The sequence below is a fragment of the Poecilia reticulata genome, chromosome 1 (assembly GCF_904066995.2).
Source record: "Poecilia reticulata chromosome 1, P_reticulata-male-v2, whole genome shotgun sequence".
NCBI lineage: Eukaryota > Metazoa > Chordata > Actinopteri > Cyprinodontiformes > Poeciliidae > Poecilia > Poecilia reticulata.
This window is the reverse complement of record NC_088830.1, coordinates 4398924-4418403: the sequence shown is the minus strand read 5'-3', so window position 1 is coordinate 4418403 and position 19480 is coordinate 4398924. Positions and strand designations below refer to the sequence as shown.

The 19480-nt window shown below is 41.3% G+C and overlaps 1 protein-coding gene across 13 annotated transcripts in view; it reads right to left on the bottom strand.

Moving 5' to 3' along the window:
• Nucleotides 1–19480, bottom strand: part of prom1b (prominin 1 b) — a 39269-nt gene that overhangs the window by 15098 nt on the left and 4691 nt on the right. For 7 of the 13 annotated variants that reach the window (XR_014090369.1, XR_014090386.1, XR_014090376.1 and 4 more), the window contains exons 2-8: nucleotides 8757–8818; nucleotides 7070–7096; nucleotides 6784–6989; nucleotides 1046–1166; nucleotides 824–887; nucleotides 551–640; nucleotides 401–424 (exon numbers count right to left, since the gene is read on the bottom strand). Coding sequence is in view for 5 of the 13 variants with exons in the window: in XM_081614159.1 (XP_081470285.1) it covers nucleotides 401–424; nucleotides 551–640; nucleotides 824–887; nucleotides 1046–1166; nucleotides 6784–6989; nucleotides 7070–7096; nucleotides 8757–8818 (594 nt within the window). In the remaining 8 variants the exon portion in view is untranslated. The remainder of the gene's footprint in view (nucleotides 1–400; nucleotides 425–550; nucleotides 641–823; nucleotides 888–1045; nucleotides 1167–6783; nucleotides 6990–7069; nucleotides 7097–8756; nucleotides 8819–19480) is intronic. The other 6 variants (XR_014090392.1, XR_014090431.1, XR_014090413.1 and 3 more) reach the window with 1 other exon arrangement.

The following is a 19480-nucleotide window of genomic DNA, read 5'->3' as shown; positions in this document are numbered from 1 at the left end:
TTTATTCATAATATTTAATAAAGTTTTATTTTTAGACATCTACATTTGGGTTTCCATTCACTATGAGCAATAATCATCAAAATTAACAGAAAAAATATTTTGTAATGAATCAATGTGACACATAGTCACCTTCCTAAAATATTGGCCCAAGTCATTTTTTGCCAAAAGATGATTTAGGGGGAAAAAAAAAAGAAAAAAAAGACCATTATTTTAGGAGATGACGATATGGTTTTGTTTTTTAAATTGCATTACTGGAAACAAAGTTTTAACGATTTTCTTATTTTTTCTTTTTAGATGCACCTGCAAAACAAACAAGAAGACTGCACTGAGGTTTGTTTCTATCAGTCCCACAAACACAACACGAACACGGCACCACTGGACCCAGGTCTGCCTCTTTTACCTTTAATAGCACTCTCAACTTTTGCTTCAGGTTAAAAGAAATGAAAAAGGGGAACCATAGAAACAGGGAAGCACAAACAGCGATGTGAGGATTTGATTGAACGTGATTACTCATGTTAATAATCAATAACGTCCGATGAAAATGGGTCACCTCCTGCCATTCGAAGGGCGACATCCAGCGCAGGAACCACCTCTTTCTCCAGATGGCTGTGGATTCTGGCTCCCAGCAGAGGTCCGATGTCTGCCATCACAGAATCACACACACACACACACACACACACACACACACACACACACACACACACACACACGCACGCACACGCACGCACACACACGCACACGCACACACACACATCGGGTTTATGACAACATAACTATTAAAGCCAGAGATATTAGAAACAAATAATAATGTTAATAATCTTACTGTCGAGGTCTGACAGGACTTTGTTCTTGGCAGTGGTGTACTGGGCTGTCAGGTAATCGATTTGCTGCGGGAGGAAACACACTAACATGAAATATTATTGTCTTACATGAAACTCTCTGTCTGTATGCGTGCGTGTGTGTGTGTGTGTGTGTGTGTGTGTGTGTGTGTGTGTGTGTGTGTGTGTGTGTGTATATGTGTGTGTGAGCGAGAGAGAGAGGATACCGCTGGGGTGTTGTTAGCAAATGTCTTCAGGTCCCTCATGTTGGTGTTTATGAGTCTTCGGGTGCTTTTGATCTGAGTGCTGATGTTGTGGTTGGCTGCATAGGCGACGAGAACTCCCAGACTGAAACACATAGATAGAGACTCCTGATGGGACTCTTGTCAGACTCCTGATGGGTCAGACAACCATCAGGAGGCAGCATTGCTGCAAAACACAAACTCCAACTGAAATCCTGCAGCATCCAGCAAACCAATTATCTTTGAAATGTCAGAACGCTCATTTCTTGAAAACAAAAAAGCTCTTTAAGAAACATCAGCACAATAAAATTTGGAATTTCCAGTGTTCATTTTTGTGATGTTAAACTCCAATGTTGTTGCAGCTGTGCAGTTTTTTGTTTTGCTTTGTTTGTGTTTTTTCACTTATTAGCAATTTCGAGTTTCCTGGATGGAATCTGTTAGACTGGTCTGAATTTATTAGTCTTAATTCTTCAGGCTGAAATCGATTCCTAATATTTTCATGGTACACATGAAAAAAAACAACAAAATCAAACACAGAGTTGACGTTGATTCTGTCTTTCTTCTCTCCCTCAATTTTTGTCAATTGTTTTTTTATTTCAGATCAAAATTAAACCACTTGCAATTAAAACCTACTTTGCGGTCTGATGCTACAATAAATTAAATGATTTTTTTTTTGCTTGTTCTTCATAGAAAAGCACATAAGAACGTTAACTTCACCCAAGATTAGCACATACACAAAGCAGGATTTCAGGGTATTTTTCATGAAAACATTTCCTCCTTTTCCAAAGTCAGATTTTTCAGTTTCTCTGTCACTCTTTGTAATAACAAAAATATTAGAATGTTGCATCCATCTCGGGATGTTTTGTCTGTCCTTCAAAAGCTAACAAAATAATCTACATGTACAATTTTAAACCAACTCTAGAAAAGTTTACATTTTTCCAAAATCCTTATTATTTCACCCACATGATTCCAGAGCAAACTTTACTTTATTTCTACAATACTGAATGAACAGTATTGAGTGGTGTGATGGAGTAAGGCCAAAAAATAACTGAGTAAAAAGTTCATGAGAGAACAAATGCCCTCTCAGGCTTTCTGTATGAACATGAGCATGTTTGTGATATGAAAGGCCTCATTCAGATGGAGACACAAGGACCTCTGCAGTCAGTCAGTCATATCAGTAACACATAGCAACTCCTGCAGACCCTGTTCCTGTGCACAGGTCAGGTGAACAAATATCACATTTACAGTTACAGGTTGGTGCTCTGTTCTGCATCACTTGCTGTGTTTCCATCACAAATCTTTGTCTACATTCTGCTAATGTAGGGGAAAAAATTTTGTTTCCATGAAATAACAAATGAAGGTAAAATCACGTGAATAAGTTAATTCATGCGGTAAGTCTTTAAAAATCATGGCAGCGATGGATGCAAACAGTTCCGTGATACATATTCATAATTTAGCCGTGGCGCTAGCGCTCATCATCTATCAGCCAATCAGAGGAGACGTTGGAATCTTATTCAGGCATTGGACGGACAAACCCGACTACATATGCAGTGTTTTGGGGAAATTATGATTTATCAGAAGAGTTATGGATTAAACATGTTGGAACGACACACACAACTTTTTATGAACTGTGATGCTGTGCGAGCTGCAGATTGTCCGAAAAAACAAAAGCAAACCATCATCCTACTACTACTTCATGTTGTCTTCTTCATTGCTTTCAGCAGTGGTAACATTGGGCTACATTGATCATGTGACTTTTATGATGTGAAAAAAATGTTTTCGTTGCACTTCTGTAAAAAACATCTATTTCAATACAGATGAAAACCCACATCATCGAAGCGGAAAAATTTGAGTTTTTTCGAAATTGACGTGCTTCCTTTGAGCAAATTTATTTTCAAAATTTTAACTTGCGCAGTTCTATGGTTCATGTGAGGATGGTTTAATGTAGGCAGATTTACATATGAGTCATATTCCTTCCATGTGTTGATGATTAATTTAACTCAATTCCAGTGATGTTCAGTACCTAAGATATGCTTTGCATCCATCCCCTGACTTATACTTTTAAACAACCTCTCCTCTAATTGGTTGGAGTGTTCTTTAGTTTTCATGCTTTCAGGAATACTAATACTTATGCTACAATCACTGGAGACACTAACTTTAAAGAAGGTGAATATTTATGCAGTCACTTAGATTATTTTAAATGTCATTATTTTGTAGGAATCAGTTTCACTTTGACATTAAAGTAAGATTTTTCTTGTTAATCTTTTTAATCAAAAAAGCAAAATTTTGTTTCTGACAACTATTTCTAACGACCATTTTTCTAAAAGTGAAAAATGGTCAGATGTTTCTGGACGAAAACATCTTAGAGGCTGTGAAAAACTTAAATGCAGATTTTATTTTCAGCAGGATAATGACTGTGAGCAGACATTCACCAGTTACATGGTTTACTTAAAAACATATTCATGTGCTAGAATTCCCCAGTCAAGGTTCAATTAAGAAACACTACTGTTCACAGACACAACCTGTATGATTTGTGTCATGATCCGTGTTTCTATGTGTTTATTTTCTAGTTTCTGTGTGATCCTGTTCCCTGTTAGTCCTGTCTCTGCGTCTTTCCCCGTTGATTGTCTCCCAGGTGTGTCTCGTTCCCGTGATTGCCCTGTGTGTATTTAGTCTCCCCTGTTGTCTGTGTTCTTCGTCGGGTCCTTGTCAATTGCATGTCGATAGTTGTAGTCCTCGTCGATTCCTGTCAATAGTTTTTCTATGGTCCCTGTTGATTGTCTGTTTATTTCCTCCGTCTCCGTGCTGCCAGTTTCCCTCGTGTTGTTCCCCGCTGTTCCTGGTTTTCAAATAAATACTTATTTCTCGCTACATCCTGGGTCCTGCCTACGTTTTCACTCACCGGAAACCAACGCCTCATGACAGAAGGACCCGACCAATACCGGTGAGCAAGGCATTCCATCATGGACCCAGCAGACCGTCGTTCCCTGTTAAGGGAGATCAGGAGATACGACGAGGAAATAAAGAAACCATATTCTCCGTTCAGCCGCCTCAACGCCGCCATACGGATGGTGATCCACCTAGACAGGTGGATCCAGCTCCTTCCTCGGTTGGGCTTGGAGGATTTTTACCAGGAGGTAAAACTGGAGCTGAAGACGGTAAAGGCTGTGCTGGCTGCGAGACCTAAGCCAGCTCCGTCTCTTGCCACAGCCTGCCCGTCTCCGGCCGCCACAGCCCGGCTCCCCGAGTCTCCTGCGCCCACTGCCGGCGTGCAGCTCCCCGAGTCTCCTGCGCCCGCTGCCGGCGTGCAGCTCCCCGAGTCTCCTGCGCCCGCTGCCGGCGTGCAGCTCCCCGAGTCTCCTGCGCCCGCTGCCGGCGTGCAGCTCCCCGAGTCTCCTGCGCCCGCTGCCGGCGTGCAGCTCCCCGAGTCTCCTGCGCCCGCTGCCGGCGTGCAGCTCCCCGAGTCTCCTGCGCCCGCTGCCGGCGTGCAGCTCCCCGAGTCTCCTGCGCCCGCTGCCGGCGTGCAGCTCCCCGAGTCTCCTGCGCCCGCTGCCGGCGTGCAGCTCCCCGAGTCTCCTGCGCCCGCTGCCGGCGTGCAGCTCCCCGAGTCTCCTGCGCCCGCTGCCGGCGTGCAGCTCCCCGAGTCTCCTGCGCCCGCTGCCGGCGTGCAGCTCCCCGAGTCTCCTGCGCCCGCTGCCGGCGTGCAGCTCCCCGAGTCTCCTGCGCCCGCTGCCGGCGTGCAGCTCCCCGAGTCTCCTGCGCCCGCTGCCGGCGTGCAGCTCCCCGAGTCTCCTGCGCCCGCTGCCGGCGTGCAGCTCCCCGAGTCTCCTGCGCCCGCTGCCGGCGTGCAGCTCCCCGAGTCTCCTGCGCCCGCTGCCGGCGTGCAGCTCCCCGAGTCTCCTGCGCCCGCTGCCGGCGTGCAGCTCCCAGAGTCCCCTAGTGTCCTTCCAGAGTCCCCTAGTGTCCTTCCAGAGTCCCCTAGTGTCCTTCCAGAGTCCCCTAGTGTCCTTCCAGAGTCCCCTAGTGTCCTTCCAGAGTCCCCTAGTGTCCTTCCAGAGTCCCCTAGTGTCCTTCCAGAGTCCCCTAGTGTCCTTCCAGAGTCCCCTAGTGTCCTTCCAGAGTCCCCTAGTGTCCTTCCAGAGTCCCCTAGTGTCCTTCCAGAGTCCCCTAGTGTCCTTCCAGAGTCCCCTAGTGTCCTTCCAGAGTCCCCTAGTGTCCTTCCAGAGTCCCCTAGTGTCCTTCCAGAGTCCCCTAGTGTCCTTCCAGAGTCCCCTAGTGTCCTTCCAGAGTCCCCTAGTGTCCTTCCAGAGTCCCCTCCTGCGTCGCCGCCCACCGCGGCTCAAGCTCCGCCTCCTGCGTCGCCGCCCGCCGGACCTCCCACGAGAGGTCTACCTCCTATGCCGTGGACGGCCCCCGGAAGGGTTTTTTGTGTTTGGATTCCTGTTTGGATCTGGGTTTTGTTTCCTGGACTCTGGCCCTCCTACCGTCGCCCCTCCGCCCACCCTGTTGGGTTGTTTTTTGTTTTTTGGACTTTTTTTTTGTTGGGCGCCTGGTAGTCGCCCCTTGAGGAGGGGGTACTGTCATGATCCGTGTTTCTATGTGTTTATTTTCTAGTTTCTGTGTGATCCTGTTCCCTGTTAGTCCTGTCTCTGCGTCTTTCCCCGTTGATTGTCTCCCAGGTGTGTCTCGTTCCCGTGATTGCCCTGTGTGTATTTAGTCTCCCCTGTTGTCTGTGTTCTTCGTCGGGTCCTTGTCAATTGCATGTCGATAGTTGTAGTCCTCGTCGATTCCTGTCAATAGTTTTTCTATGGTCCCTGTTGATTGTCTGTTTATTTCCTCCGTCTCCGTGCTGCCAGTTTCCCTCGTGTTGTTCCCCGCTGTTCCTGGTTTTCAAATAAATACTTATTTCTCGCTACATCCTGGGTCCTGCCTACGTTTTCACTCACCGGAAACCAACGCCTCATGACAATTTGACTAAATTTGAGCTTTTCTTCAATAAAAAATTTGCAAAAGTTTCATCTTCCAGATGTCCAAAACTGGAAGAGACAAACGTCTAAAATTAAACTGAAGTTATCTTTGGATCCAAGGAGGAACAATCTAGGTTCAGCACACAGCTTCATTTATTACAGCTAAAAACTGACAATCTGGTCTGATATCTGGGCGTAGTGATAGACTCAGACCTGAACTTCAGAGCCACATAAAGACAGTTACAAAGTCGGCCTTCTGTCACCTGAAGAACATTTGCAGGACTAAAGGCCTAATGTTCCAGTTGATGTGTACTTGCTTGATGATTTTGATGGCATTTGATAAAATGTAATGTTTTTTGCTTATTTCATAATTTGTTACTGGGCTATGTTTTTATGGTGTAAAGCACTTTCAACTGCCTTGTTTCTGAAATGTGCAACACAAACAGACTTAAAGTCTAGCCATTGTAACTGAGGAAGGTTGTTCTATGATTTCTTTGCTAAAGAAACTAAACACAAATGTGCACCTACACTTTTCTGGGTTGTAACAAAAACTTTAAAAACCATGAATCATTTCTCAACCACTGCATGCACTACTTTGTGTTGGTCTGTCAGAGTAAATCCCAACAAAATAAACTGAAGTTGGTGGTCTTAATGTGACAAGATTGTTCCACACTTAAAAGCTCTTCCTCTTAACTAAACCTCATGAAGAGGCAAACTAACCGCCTGGTGACAGCCGAAGAGAGGAGGAGCACTCACATGATGAAGATGGTGGTGGCGATGAGTGAGGCGGTGAAGAATCCTCGGTGACAGTCTGCGTTCTTCCTCTGCCTCTGATGCATCTCACCACCGCAGTTGTCGCAGCATCGACACATGCAGAAGCAGGTGGCGATGATTGGCGTGAGGACCACGAACACGATTCCAAAGATGGCGCAGATCAGGAATCCTGACTCATAGTGGATCCACTGCAAAGGAACAAGATGGTTCATCAGAGCACGGTCAGACTGAGGCTTAGGGTGAAATCTGAGGGAGTAAAAGGTTTTACCTGTAGCAACAGGACAACGTTTTCTGGCTGGGGGAGCGACATCGTGGACAGAGGTTCAGGAGGAACAACAGAAACATAAAACAGGATGAGAATCACAGCAAATATTGTTACTGAAGCAAATTCAGATGATGATCTTAAAGATAGTATTTGTAGAAACTTTTGTAGTCCCATGTTATCGCTGATGTTTTTATTGTTGTTTTCTTGCAAAGTGATGAAAATCTAGCCAGGCTTTCTGCAAATCTGCAAACGGTTTATTAGTTGTTGTTAGTTGAAGCTCCGATTTTGCAGAAGTCTTTCTACTCACTGGAAATTTTCGCAACTTTTTTATTTTAATGAGATTTCATGAGATCAGACTCTGCCCAGCTGATACTCCATTGGATTTGAGGGAGCGTATCCATGAACAGCAATTTTCATGTCCTGCCACTGTTTTCCAAAGGGATTTAGGGCTAAACTTTGACTGAGCCATTTCAATTCTTGAATATCAGCTCTTCCATAAAAGACTAGATTTATGCAAAGTGTACACCTAACGGCTGTCCTTTCAACACATTTTCCCAGCTGAGATGTGAATCTCTGAAGTTCCCTGGTTGTTTCTCTAGCTGTGTTTCTGTTGCAAATGTGTACAAAATTCTGTCTGTATTCCATTAAAGTCAAAAAAACACAATTTTACAATTGTGGTGTTTCCTATAAACAAGAAATGCAATTAAAATCACCCATGACTAAGTTTGTTCATGCAACATGCTATGAATAATCATGACATGCAATCGTCCTCCAACTACTTCCTGTCATCTTCTTTGCCGTTTGCAACAGTAGTAACAACTAATTTTGATACAGCCAAAGAAACACCTCATCTTAGCGTCAAAACTTTATGTTGAAAAATGAGTTTTTGTTTTTCCATTAAGTAAATGTATTTTCAAAATATCAAATTGCGCAATTTTAACTCAACTCTAATGGAAACGTAGCTTCTCATTAATGCTCTCTTTTCTCAGTCTGTATACTGTATTCACTTGTATCTGTTTCTCTAGGTTTTTAGCTTGCACTCTACATAATGCTGACATCATAAGATACAAAGAATTTATTTTAAAAAAATCCAGAGGAAAGTAGCCAAAATCTAAAAAAAAAAAAAAATTAGAAAGGCTTTCTAAAAATCTTGAGGACAATCATCCAAGACCAACTTAAAATGGTTCAAGAGACTCAACTGACAGCAAAATAAGAGGAAATCATATTAGGGCTATTGTAGAAGGAGTTGGAATGCCCTCAAAAAAACTCAGACGTTTTGAGATTAAGCTCAGAAATAAATGAGAAGATATTTGAAAATTTCTGAGTTTCCAAAGTAAGGATTTTTCCACTTTTGAAACTCAGAAATGTCAATGATTAATCTCAAAATTTCTGAGTTTTTTCAAGCATTTTTTTGCCTTTACACAGTCAGAAATTTCTGGGATTAATCTCAATTTTCAGATTTTTTCTGTATGTGCAAATTTTCAACTTTTGAAGATCAGAAAGTTATTCTCTTTGTCTAAAACAATTCTTTAATGAATCTCAAAATTTCTGGGATTTTTTGGTGGAAATTTACCCTTCTTTTTTCTTTCAATGTCCCGTACATGCCACTGTAAAAACCTCATCCACAAAGCTTTAACTGGAGAGAAATGAAGTTCTTCTAACGGTTTTAAACTCTTTAAAGCCAACATACCTTTCTCCATTCTTCTACTTTAATTCCTCCCATATTTTGCTGAATGATGCTAACAATAAGATCTGAAAGAAAGAAAAAACACAATTTCTTTATGTAAGTGCTTTGAATGTGCAGACAGTGCTATGAAAAGAATAAACACTGATTCAGAGACAGTACAGCTTAAGGTTTGGGACAAGAAATGAAGCTGAAGTGGGGAAAAAAAATCCATTTATCTGCTCAAAAACAGACAGGACGGATTACATGGAATCAGTTTTTTTAATATCCGAGGACAGTATTGTGACGGTGTTTCCTCTTCCATCAAACAGCTGTGTGTTTACTGAGAGCCGCTTGAAGCGAGCCAGCAGGACTCCAGCTGGCTCCAGCTGTCCATGTGTTTACTGTATATAGGTCAGCCGACGCTAAGCCTACCTGCTGAACGTGACTCACCTGCTCTGTTACTCAGCAGGTAAACTGATTCCTTCACACATACGCTCCAATTAGGACATCTGCTCACAGTACATCTGCCAGACGGTTGAAAAAGTGGCGGATGTTTTTGTTGATGATCTGAAAAGATTCACTTTTTATGTTGATTTCCTCTTTTTATTTTTTTTAGAGGGGGCATTATTGTTTCTAGGCACATTATTCCATTTCACAGCAAAATCAAGTAACTGTTAAATTCAGCAGAAAAAAGCTATATGTATCAAATATGACTTAAAAGAAAATGTACTTTGTAATTTAATACCTTCACCTTAAAACTGGGTCTTTGTCTCTTTAAGATTCCTGCTCTTTCTGAAACTCAACCTTAAGGAAGCCATCAGATCACTCCTCTATTAACACTTTTTTAAAGGATTTGTTGGCTCTAGTGGCCTTTATTTGAAAGTAGTTCGACAAAAAACAGGGTAATGAGAGAGGGGGAAGACATGCGGTAAATGTTGCCAGGCTGGGAATCGAGCCTGTGACCACCGCCACGAGGACTAAGGCCTCAGGATGTAGGTCGTGCTTTGCCCCTGTGCCACCACAGCACCCCGACCCCCACTACTAACCCTTTAATGAGGTTTTTTACCAGCGTTTCACTGAGTAGTAGCTCCTATAATGAGCTCAGCAGACATGCAATTCTACCACCAGGAAACCACTACCACTAAAAATGGAGTGGTGTTTGCTAATTGCTGCTGGCTAGTCTGAAGGAGCTGAGTGGGGGAGTTGAAGGGGAGGGCTGCTCTGAAACATGGAAACTGCAGCTCAGAGGAGGAGCTTCGACCTCGAAGTCGGGGCTAGGCTTCTTGCCTACTTCACTCAAAAGTAAAATCTACATGTCAGGCAGTAATCAGGTCTGGGTATGAAAAGTGAAACTAAGAAAAGTTCAGTTTATTTGTGTAGCACATTTCAGCGACAATGCAGTTCAAAGTGCTTAGTCATAATTTTTTTTTAAAAACAATAAACATTACGTTTTGTCAGATGCTGTCAACAAAATCATCAATACACATCAAATACGTTGATTATTGTTCCAGTTGCTAATCAAAGGCAGGTCTGAACAGGTGAATCTTTAGCCTTGATTTAAAGGAACTCAAGTGTTTCAGCTGTTTTGCAGTTTTCTTAAAGTTTGTTCCAGACTAAGCCAAGAAATGTGATTGGTCATAGATAATTTATGGTTTAAGAAGGAGTTAATTTTTCATATGGCGGTTTGGGTATTTTTTTCTCCCCTTAATTGTTCAAATCGCCCTTTGAAAACGGACTTTTGTTCACTAAGGTTGTCTATGATATAATTTATTTACATAAAACATTCAAGTCTCAAGAAACCAATTAAATGTTTTATGTTCACCCTTTCCTGATTTAGCACTAGACAATGTCAAGTTTAATTGAATTATCAGATCTCTTAAATATATTTGTAAAAGTACTGTGTTTCTGAACAGAAACACAGTAAATTATTTAGGTGATTGAATTATTTTACACCATAAAAAATAACGCAGAAGGTGTAAACAAACAGAACAAGCAGACGGAGGCCAGTTTATCATGTGAACGCTGACACAGCTGTCACACTAGACTCACCATCAGAGGACAGAGAAGTGACCCAGATTAACCCCAGGGATGCTTAGCAACGGCCTATTCTTACCTGACCCAAACATTTACATCTTTCTTAGTTTACAAACAGATTCATCCATCATTAGACATTAGAATCAGACACATTTTTGAAACTTTAACCATTAAGTCCCAAAAATGTTGCACATTTATTTATGCAGAGTGAAAAAAACCACAATGATTATATCTATAGACATCTGATTTTAGCCTTTCAGTATTTTGTTCTCTCCAGATGTTCATCGCAGATCTGGTTTTAAAAATTCTGTTCTAATAATTTTATTGACTTGTAAAACTGTTTACAGCTAAAATCTGGGAAAATGTTGGGCCTTTGAAAAATACCAGAGCTGCATCAATCAAACGGTAGCAGATCCAAATTGACAATCATGTCTTAACTGGTGCTGATCTGTGATTGAGATTTTCCTTTTTCCAAACTCATCAAAGTTGAGAATTCCCACCATTTCAAGGCTGTAAACACACCAGCCAAACTCCTGCACCTTGAGGCACTTGTTTCTGCTCAGAACATATCAGATGAAGGTTAGGAATCATCTGTGCATAAATAGGAATAATTCTTCATAATAATAACTCCTTTTTCTGTTAGATTAAAAACAAAACATTCTGCTTAATAAAAGATTTCAAGTGAATATAACATAATGTTTATTTTTGTACTCATCTGAAACAAGTGGAGTGAACTTTTGGATAAAAAAATGCTTGATAACTTAATCTATTTAAGTTGAATCCATGCAAAAGAAGTTCAGTATTTGATTGGCCAACAAGGTATCCCACAATGCATTGTTTCATCACCGACAGTGACTGATTAAACCACTTTTTATTTGTCACAAAAATGTAATTACAAGATGTTGAAGGTGAAAGAGGTGAAGAGAGAGCTGAGTCAAAAAGCGAAGCTCTCAATTTACCGGTCGATCTACGTTCCCACCCTCATCTATGGTCATGAGCTTTGGGTCATGACTGAAAGAACTAGATCACGGGTACAAGCGGCCGAAATGGGTTTCCTCCGCAGGGTGGCTGGGCTCTCCCTGAGAGATAGGGTGAGAAGCTCGGTCATCCGGGAGGGACTCAGAGTAGAGCCGCTGTTCCTCCACGTCGAGAGGAGCCAGTTGAGGTGGCTCGGGCATCTGGTCAGGATGCCTCCTGGACGCCTCCCTGGTGAAGTGTTCCGGGCACGTCCCACCGGGAGGAGGCCTCGGGGAAGACCCAGGACACGCTGGAGGGACTATGTCTCTCGGCTGGCCTGGGAACGCCTTGGGGTTCCCCTGGAGGAGCTGGAAGAAGTGACTGGGGAGAGGGAAGTCTGGGCCTCCCTTCTTAAGCTGCTGCCCTCGCGACCCGACCCCGGATGAAGCGGAAGAAAATGGATGGATGGATGGATGGATGGATGGATGGATGGATGGATGGATGGATGGATGGATGGATGGATGGATGGATGGATGGATGGATGGATGGATGGATGGATGGATGGATGGATGGATGGATGGATGGATGGATGGATGGATGGAGGTGAAAAAGCAGACTCCAAAACGTCATAAAGATTTGGGTGTCATAACTACAATATATTCAGCTTCATTAAGTTACGCTAACTAAAATTGCGCATATTACTCAGGTAAATTAACCTAAAAATTATTAAAATATGCAAATTGTGAGTTTGCATATATTTTTAGTTAAGGAGAACTAATTATGTTTTACAGTAGTTATGTTTTATGTACTATTATGTCATTACAACTTACTCAAAATGATCAAGTTAGTCAAATTGTCTAAACCTAAGCTGTATAGCGTTCACATGCTAAAATTTTTAAATTTTAAATACTTGACTTTGTTTTTGGTCGACGAGTTTGCATAATTTCTTTTACGTAAACTCCACTTCTTGCGTTTTACAGTGTACAACCTCCATCAAAGAACCATTAACCAATATTGGCTGTGGCCAGGCTAATTAGGGCATCTCTAAATAATGTTTTAGCACCTTAGATCAGCTTCATAGAGGCTGTAAACTCTCCTCGATACATTTAATCTCGTCCTAATAAGCCTTTCTTGTTAGTTTAAGGAAAAGCAACAGTGATTTTGGATATTTTGGGGACCATCTGGTTAATCCTCTCAGCTCCATCCACTCTTCATTGTGAAAACAGTTTGTTTTTTTTAGCTATTCTTTGGGTGCTGTGTTGGCGTGCGTTAAAAATTTGTGCCGCTGCGGAGAACATGGCAGATGCCACCGGGGGAAAACGCTGCGGCTTACTCTGCAGATATGAGCATGTGAGCATATCTGAATTGTGCCGGTGCCACCTGTTGTTGCTCAGCTGCTTAGCTAGCGTAAGCCACTGAGGGCAGTAAAGCTTAGACAGCTTAGTTCAGTGACCCCTTACAAGAGGTAACTACTGTAATGGAAGGGAGAAGAAAGGGACAAACAACCACCAGAATCAGACGGAGCAGGAACTCATGTGTCGACCGCAGAGCAGCTGACTACAGGTTTTCACACAAAATCTGCCCGCTACCCTTCTTTATGGCTGCCGTATTTCATTACTTTATCAATATCCAGCGTTATCTTGTAATAAAAAAGCGCAGACAGCTTTAATGTGTAAATCAGAACCTAAAACCTTCTTACTGCAAAGTGTAAAAATAGGCACAACACAATCCTCCACTCTGACCCGCTTGGAGAGATTACTGGGAGGTGTGGACGAAGCCTGATGCAACCTCAGCGTCCATATGTAAACTGCAGTAACATCACTCTGCTTCACGTAGCGACAAAAATGGTTCTGAAAGCAATGAATTAACAGCTAAACATCGTTCATAGTCTACGAGTAAATTATCCAACTAGTTTTTCTTGTATTGTAGCTCCAGCAGAACGAAGTTAAAGACCAGTAGTAAGTTAAAGCTGCTTCAGGTAACTTTTATGAAAAAAAAGTTATTGACATATTTGACAGTATAATATAAGACAGATAATCTGTGGGAAAAAAAATTGAGCTCCTCTGCTTCTTCCCAGGGCTCCCAGTACTAACTTCAGAAACAACCAATCAGAGCCAGGAGGAGGGTCTTTGTGCTGCTAATCACTCTCGTGCTCACCCCCTCCCTCTTGTTCTCTGTCATACTGCAGCTGGTTCACCACTACATAGCCTGCCATGAATGCTAATGCTAGTTAGCATGGCCACTAATGAAGGCAAACAGTTTTCCTGGAACAGTAAGCTGTTTCTCCACTATTAGCACATAAATGTCTGCATTCTTTCATATTCTTTCTAACAGAAAATACCACTGGCTCAATAATCATTACAGAAAGAACCCCTGGCCCAGTGGTTCTGTATTTAGCTGCCTCACTTCTAAATGTTGGAATCTGGAGACCAATTCTCTCATGTATATTATTTGTTCCCGTTTCTCAAAGAAACTACTTGCAGTCCTGTGTTTTTGTCCCTTCTGTGGACAGAGCATTATCTTTTACTGCCATTAACTTGATCAAACACTTTTTTTCTCAACAGAAAGTGCTGTTGGCTCCATGTTTCTTTTATCAGCTTAATGTTAGAGCTGTTGCTGTCTTTAATTTTGTTCATTTTATTTGCTCTTATTTCTAATAAAAGGTATTGCTGGCCCAGGGCTCTTGCGCTCTTGTTCTTTGATGGAGCGACTGCTGCCATTAACTCTGACTATTTTTTGTTTTTTATTTCCTATAAAAAAGTACAGATGGACTCATGCTGCTGTTTTTTTCCTCCTGCTCTCTGCATCCCCAGGCAGATGGCTGCTCATCCTGAGCCTGGCATTTTGTGAATAGTTTTCATGATAATAGTTCTAAAGTCCTTCCACTGGCTCCCTGTAGCTCAGAGAATAGACTTTAAAATGCTGCTGTTAGTTTATAAATCACTGAACGGTTTAGCATCACAATACGTTAAAGAGCTGCTGTTGTTGTATCAACTTTCCAGACCTCTCAGGCCTTCTGGTTCTGATCTGTATCAGAACCAGAACCAAACATGGAGAAACAGCATTCAGCTTCTATGCACCACAAATCCGGAACAAATATCCAGAAAACTGCACAACAGCTGAAGCACTGAGCTCCTTTAAATCAACGCTAAAAACCAACATGTTTAGAGTTGCTTTTGATTAATTACTAACTGGAAAATATATAATTATGGTCTTAATTACAACTTTTTTATTATTTCTCCTTATTTTACCCCTGTAATATTATGTTTTTTGTTTGTTTAACTGCACAACTAAGTCTGACAATGATCAGGAAATCGTTCCTTTCTACCATCACTAAATGCTTACAAAGTCAACTACTTAATGTGCCTGGCTCGATTTGCATGTGGAGATGAAAATCCAGACATGCTGTCCAATTTCTGCCAGAGATACAATCTTAACGAGATGTTGAATCGAGATGAGATTGAAAAAAAACAGCTCAGCTATGTTTTTTCTTGAGTTAATTGACACTGGCATTTCATGATTTGTTTTACCAGCAGACGACATTGTGAGTTAGAACATTTTCAGGTTGTGGGAGGAAAGTACATTTCCAACACCCACTGTGAGCTGAAGCAAAACCAATGTAATGAGTAACGTATTCCCAGATGCTTATTCAAAAATAACTAATTCATTGATTTTATGTACAGATGAAATTCCAAAAGACCAAAAACTGAATGTATCAGCAGTATGAGGCAAACAAGCTCATTATATAAGAAGTCCTCCACTTTGTTCAACAAGTTTGAACAGTAAACTTTGTCAACTTTTTAAGTTCTTCCTGATAAACAACATGTCCACAACTAATCACAGTAATTAAGTGAAGCGGACAAACACCAGCATATGACCCACTTTCTGTGTGCCCAGCCATGTGTGTGTGTTTGAGTGTGTGTGTGTCATTGTGCCATCTGTAACAGCGGTGTATCAGCCCACTGTTAGCATTAGCCCAGTGGATGCTAATCCCCTAATCCAGCCTGTGTGCATCTAAGAGATAAGAAACCGATTCGCCTCTAAGAGAAAGAGGCTGAAATGCCTCCTCATGGTAAAATAAACCTTCACAAATATTTATTTTATATTTAGGTGTGAAATGAGAACAAAGAGAATATTTTGAAGAACTCCTAGCATGCTTCTTTTTCTTGGTTTTGTATTGACTTGACTTTCATTGCTCTTAACATCAGTTTGACTTTGTTTTAAGCTTTTCCTGTGTTCTATGGTATGACGAAACAAATGCACCCAAAACTCATTCACTTCCTGTATAAGTAGCAGAGACCATCTTTGTTCCGTATTTCATATCAAAAGTTGATGACACAATTTTCCACAGTTATTGGTTCTTGTCTAAATACTAAAGTTCACTGTGAATTTTTTGGCAGATAAATTCGTAGATAGTAAATCCATCCATCCTGACAGAGTTCAGGATGGATGGATGGATGGATGGATGGATGGATGGATGGATGGATGGATGGATGGATGGATGGATGGAAGGATGGATGGATGGATGGACGGACGGACGGACGGACGGACGGACGGACGGACGGACGGACGGACGGACGGACGGACGGACGGATGGATGGATGCTCATCACTTTACTTGTGCTCACCACCAGGGAGAGAATTAAAACATGCAGGGTCCCGGCCCTCGAGAACCGACTTTGGGCACCACTGGCCTACAGTATCCCTGAGCTACTTCAAGGCATTAAAACCAAATTAGTGTACATTTTTGAATTTCTCACTTTTCATTTTTAAAATCCTAATCCATAGTGATGCTGAATTATGCAAGGTAACAAAGTACAATTCTGAAATCATTCTTTCAATTACAAATGTTCAAAAGTCAAATCTTTTGCCTCAAACAAAAAGAAAAAAAAAGAAACAAAGTTTGAACAACGTGAGGAGGACAACGTGAAACAACGTATGCACTAGAGGTCTGTCATATTGTCTCGTTTACGGTAAAACTTGTGAATTTGTTGACACTGGTGAAAAAAATCAATAATACAATATCAAATGACGACAACCATATGGTTGCAGTTGTGGGAACATGAAAGGTAAAAACCAAAACACTGAAAATCATTATTCAATGGAGATATCTTATACAGATGGAAGAAATGAAAATGATTTGTCTAAAAGAGTGCTTTTGTTCATATCTATATATAAAAATTCTGGTTACTGTTTATGAAGTAAAGTAAAAAAATGTTCTGAAGTTACATATTTGTTTGGCCAAATCCAATAAAAATAAAATTCTAATAATTAAAAAAAAAAAAAACTGAAAATGAAGGAATATTGTTTGTGATATCATTACTGAGGTTTTTAAAAAAACATGTAGTGACATTATTTTTTAGTAATATCCCTCACCCCTAGTATGAACATATATTTTTGGCACATTTGGACCCCCATAAAAAAGACCTATTTCTAATCTGCTTCTGATTGGGAGATCACATTTTATGTTATCCCCACCATTTTGTAGCAATTAGCATACAACTACCTAATCTGATAACCCCTAAAATCTGCAACTGGATTAGCAGGAAGCCAACATCCAGAGGTGACCAACCAGATGGCGACTTTCTGCATGAATGCATTCAAATGAACTTGTTCATGAGTGGAGAATGATGCCTTTTTTTACATGACAAATGTGCAGTGAATGCACCTCACCCTGATGCTGAACAGCATATTTACACTGTGTTTTTCCTGGAAAATATTGGCTGCCTCATGCAGAAAAGAGCCCTGACCTTTTAACCTCAAGGCAAGCTGGCTGGCTGGCTGACTGACTGCTGAATGTCCGTACCCACACAGGAGCAAAGTCCACCTTTAACACAGATTTTGCCATCTTTGTGGGGCCTCATATCAGTAATGAAGTCTCACTTTCTAATTGACTGAGACACATTAAGCATTACTTTACACGTCAGGATATGAAGTTTCTAACACGGTTCTACAGGGTTAGTTCTACAAACAGGTAAAACTGAGAAGATTTCTTTTTTGTAACTTGATTATCTGGGTGAGAGTTGGGAACAGCAGCACAACAGAGAAGCTGCAGCTGCATGATGTCACAGTTCTGTTTTCAAAGATAAAAAGTCTTGAGCTAAAAATAATTTAAAATTTCTGAAGTTTTTCTCTTGACTAAAACATGCTTCTCCTGTTTAAGTCTAATAGAACAAGTGAATGTGGCATTGTTCTTACTCCGTCTTTTAAACCTAATTAGTGTTTCATGTTCACATTTAGACTTTATATGTATTGATATTGTTAACACAATCTTGAGCAGAAGACAGAAAACAGAAAGTTTTTCTCTAGCTTTTTACTGGTTTTGCTCTCGTTTATTGACCGGCACCCGGAACTGTTCAGATTGGTAACTTAAGTTACAGCATTTTATGCACAAATGCCTCATTTAAATATAAACCGAAGGAATTTGACACCGTATGTAACCTTATAGGACTGTTTAAAATTAATTTTCTATTTGTTTACACTGTATTTTCCTCTTTTCAGCCACATAATTTCAATAGTATCTCCGGAACATTTAAATAGAAAAATTGGTTTCAGAATTAAAAAATGTCTCTGAATCAAATCGTGACCCTAAAAATTGGAATCAAATCGCTAGACACTAAAAGTTTAGCATCTCTAATTTTCTCCACTGTTTATTCATTGAGTGCCAATAAATATGAAAATATGATTAAATGCACTTACTGTGTGCAGTATGGTGGTAAAAAATGACACTTCTTTATGCTGTCCTAAAGATGCATGTTGCAAACAGGAGTGTTTTTCTAGTGTGTGGTGGGCTATGATTGCTGTCACACAGTCACAGACACCTAAATATAAGTAATAAATAGTTCTTATCGTCACTTTTATTGTTATCACAATACTACAACAAAATATCGTGATAACACTTGAAGTCCATATCATCCACCCCTAGTCCTCATCCTTTGTTTCCCTGATTTTCTGACACACACCAATCGCTCCTGGCTCCTAATAATATGTTCCTGCTTGCGTTACAGGTGAGCTTGTTTACTTGTTAATGGCTCAGAGAGCCTGGCGGTTCAGGTAGCAAGCAGGTGAGACTGATCTGCTGCGCTCCTTAAGCAGCTCCAAATACCTCAGAGTCTGCCTGTGTGCATTCGCCGTGACTTTACATGCTTCTGATATGTAATGCGGGTGTTGACGTGTCCCTCCAGGTGGTCCGTGTACCTGTGCGTGTGGGGGACGGTGAGTCACACCGGAGAGTCCACAGCAGTGGCAGCATATGGCCAGGTGGATTAAGGTATTACGTGGTGAAGCAGGTGACAGAGAAAGCCTCCTCTAAGCACTGATTCTGCTAATTGCTTACCGAGCCAGCGTCTATAACACTGGACACCAAAATGGCAGCAACTTAAAACCTTCAATCCAATTGCTCTGTGCCATCCTCCAACGTGACCTCTCGTAGTTTTACGCACAAAACAAACTGTGTTCAATTGTTAGAACTCTGAAGCGGACCGACGCAGAGAGAAAGGCAGTGAGGTCTGAAACCTGATCACCAGTCAAACCAGGGAACGATCACTTATGGACTGTGATAGCAGCTGCGTTACCAGGGCAAATGCATATCAATCTTTGTCTAAATTCTACTGAGGTTGAAAAAACACAATTTCAGAGTTTTCATTAAATAAGAAATTCAATAAAAATCACACGTGAATAAGTTTGTTCACGTGAAAACCCATTAATAATCATGGCAACTACACGTGATATAGTCATAATTAGGCCCCTTATTCTGGG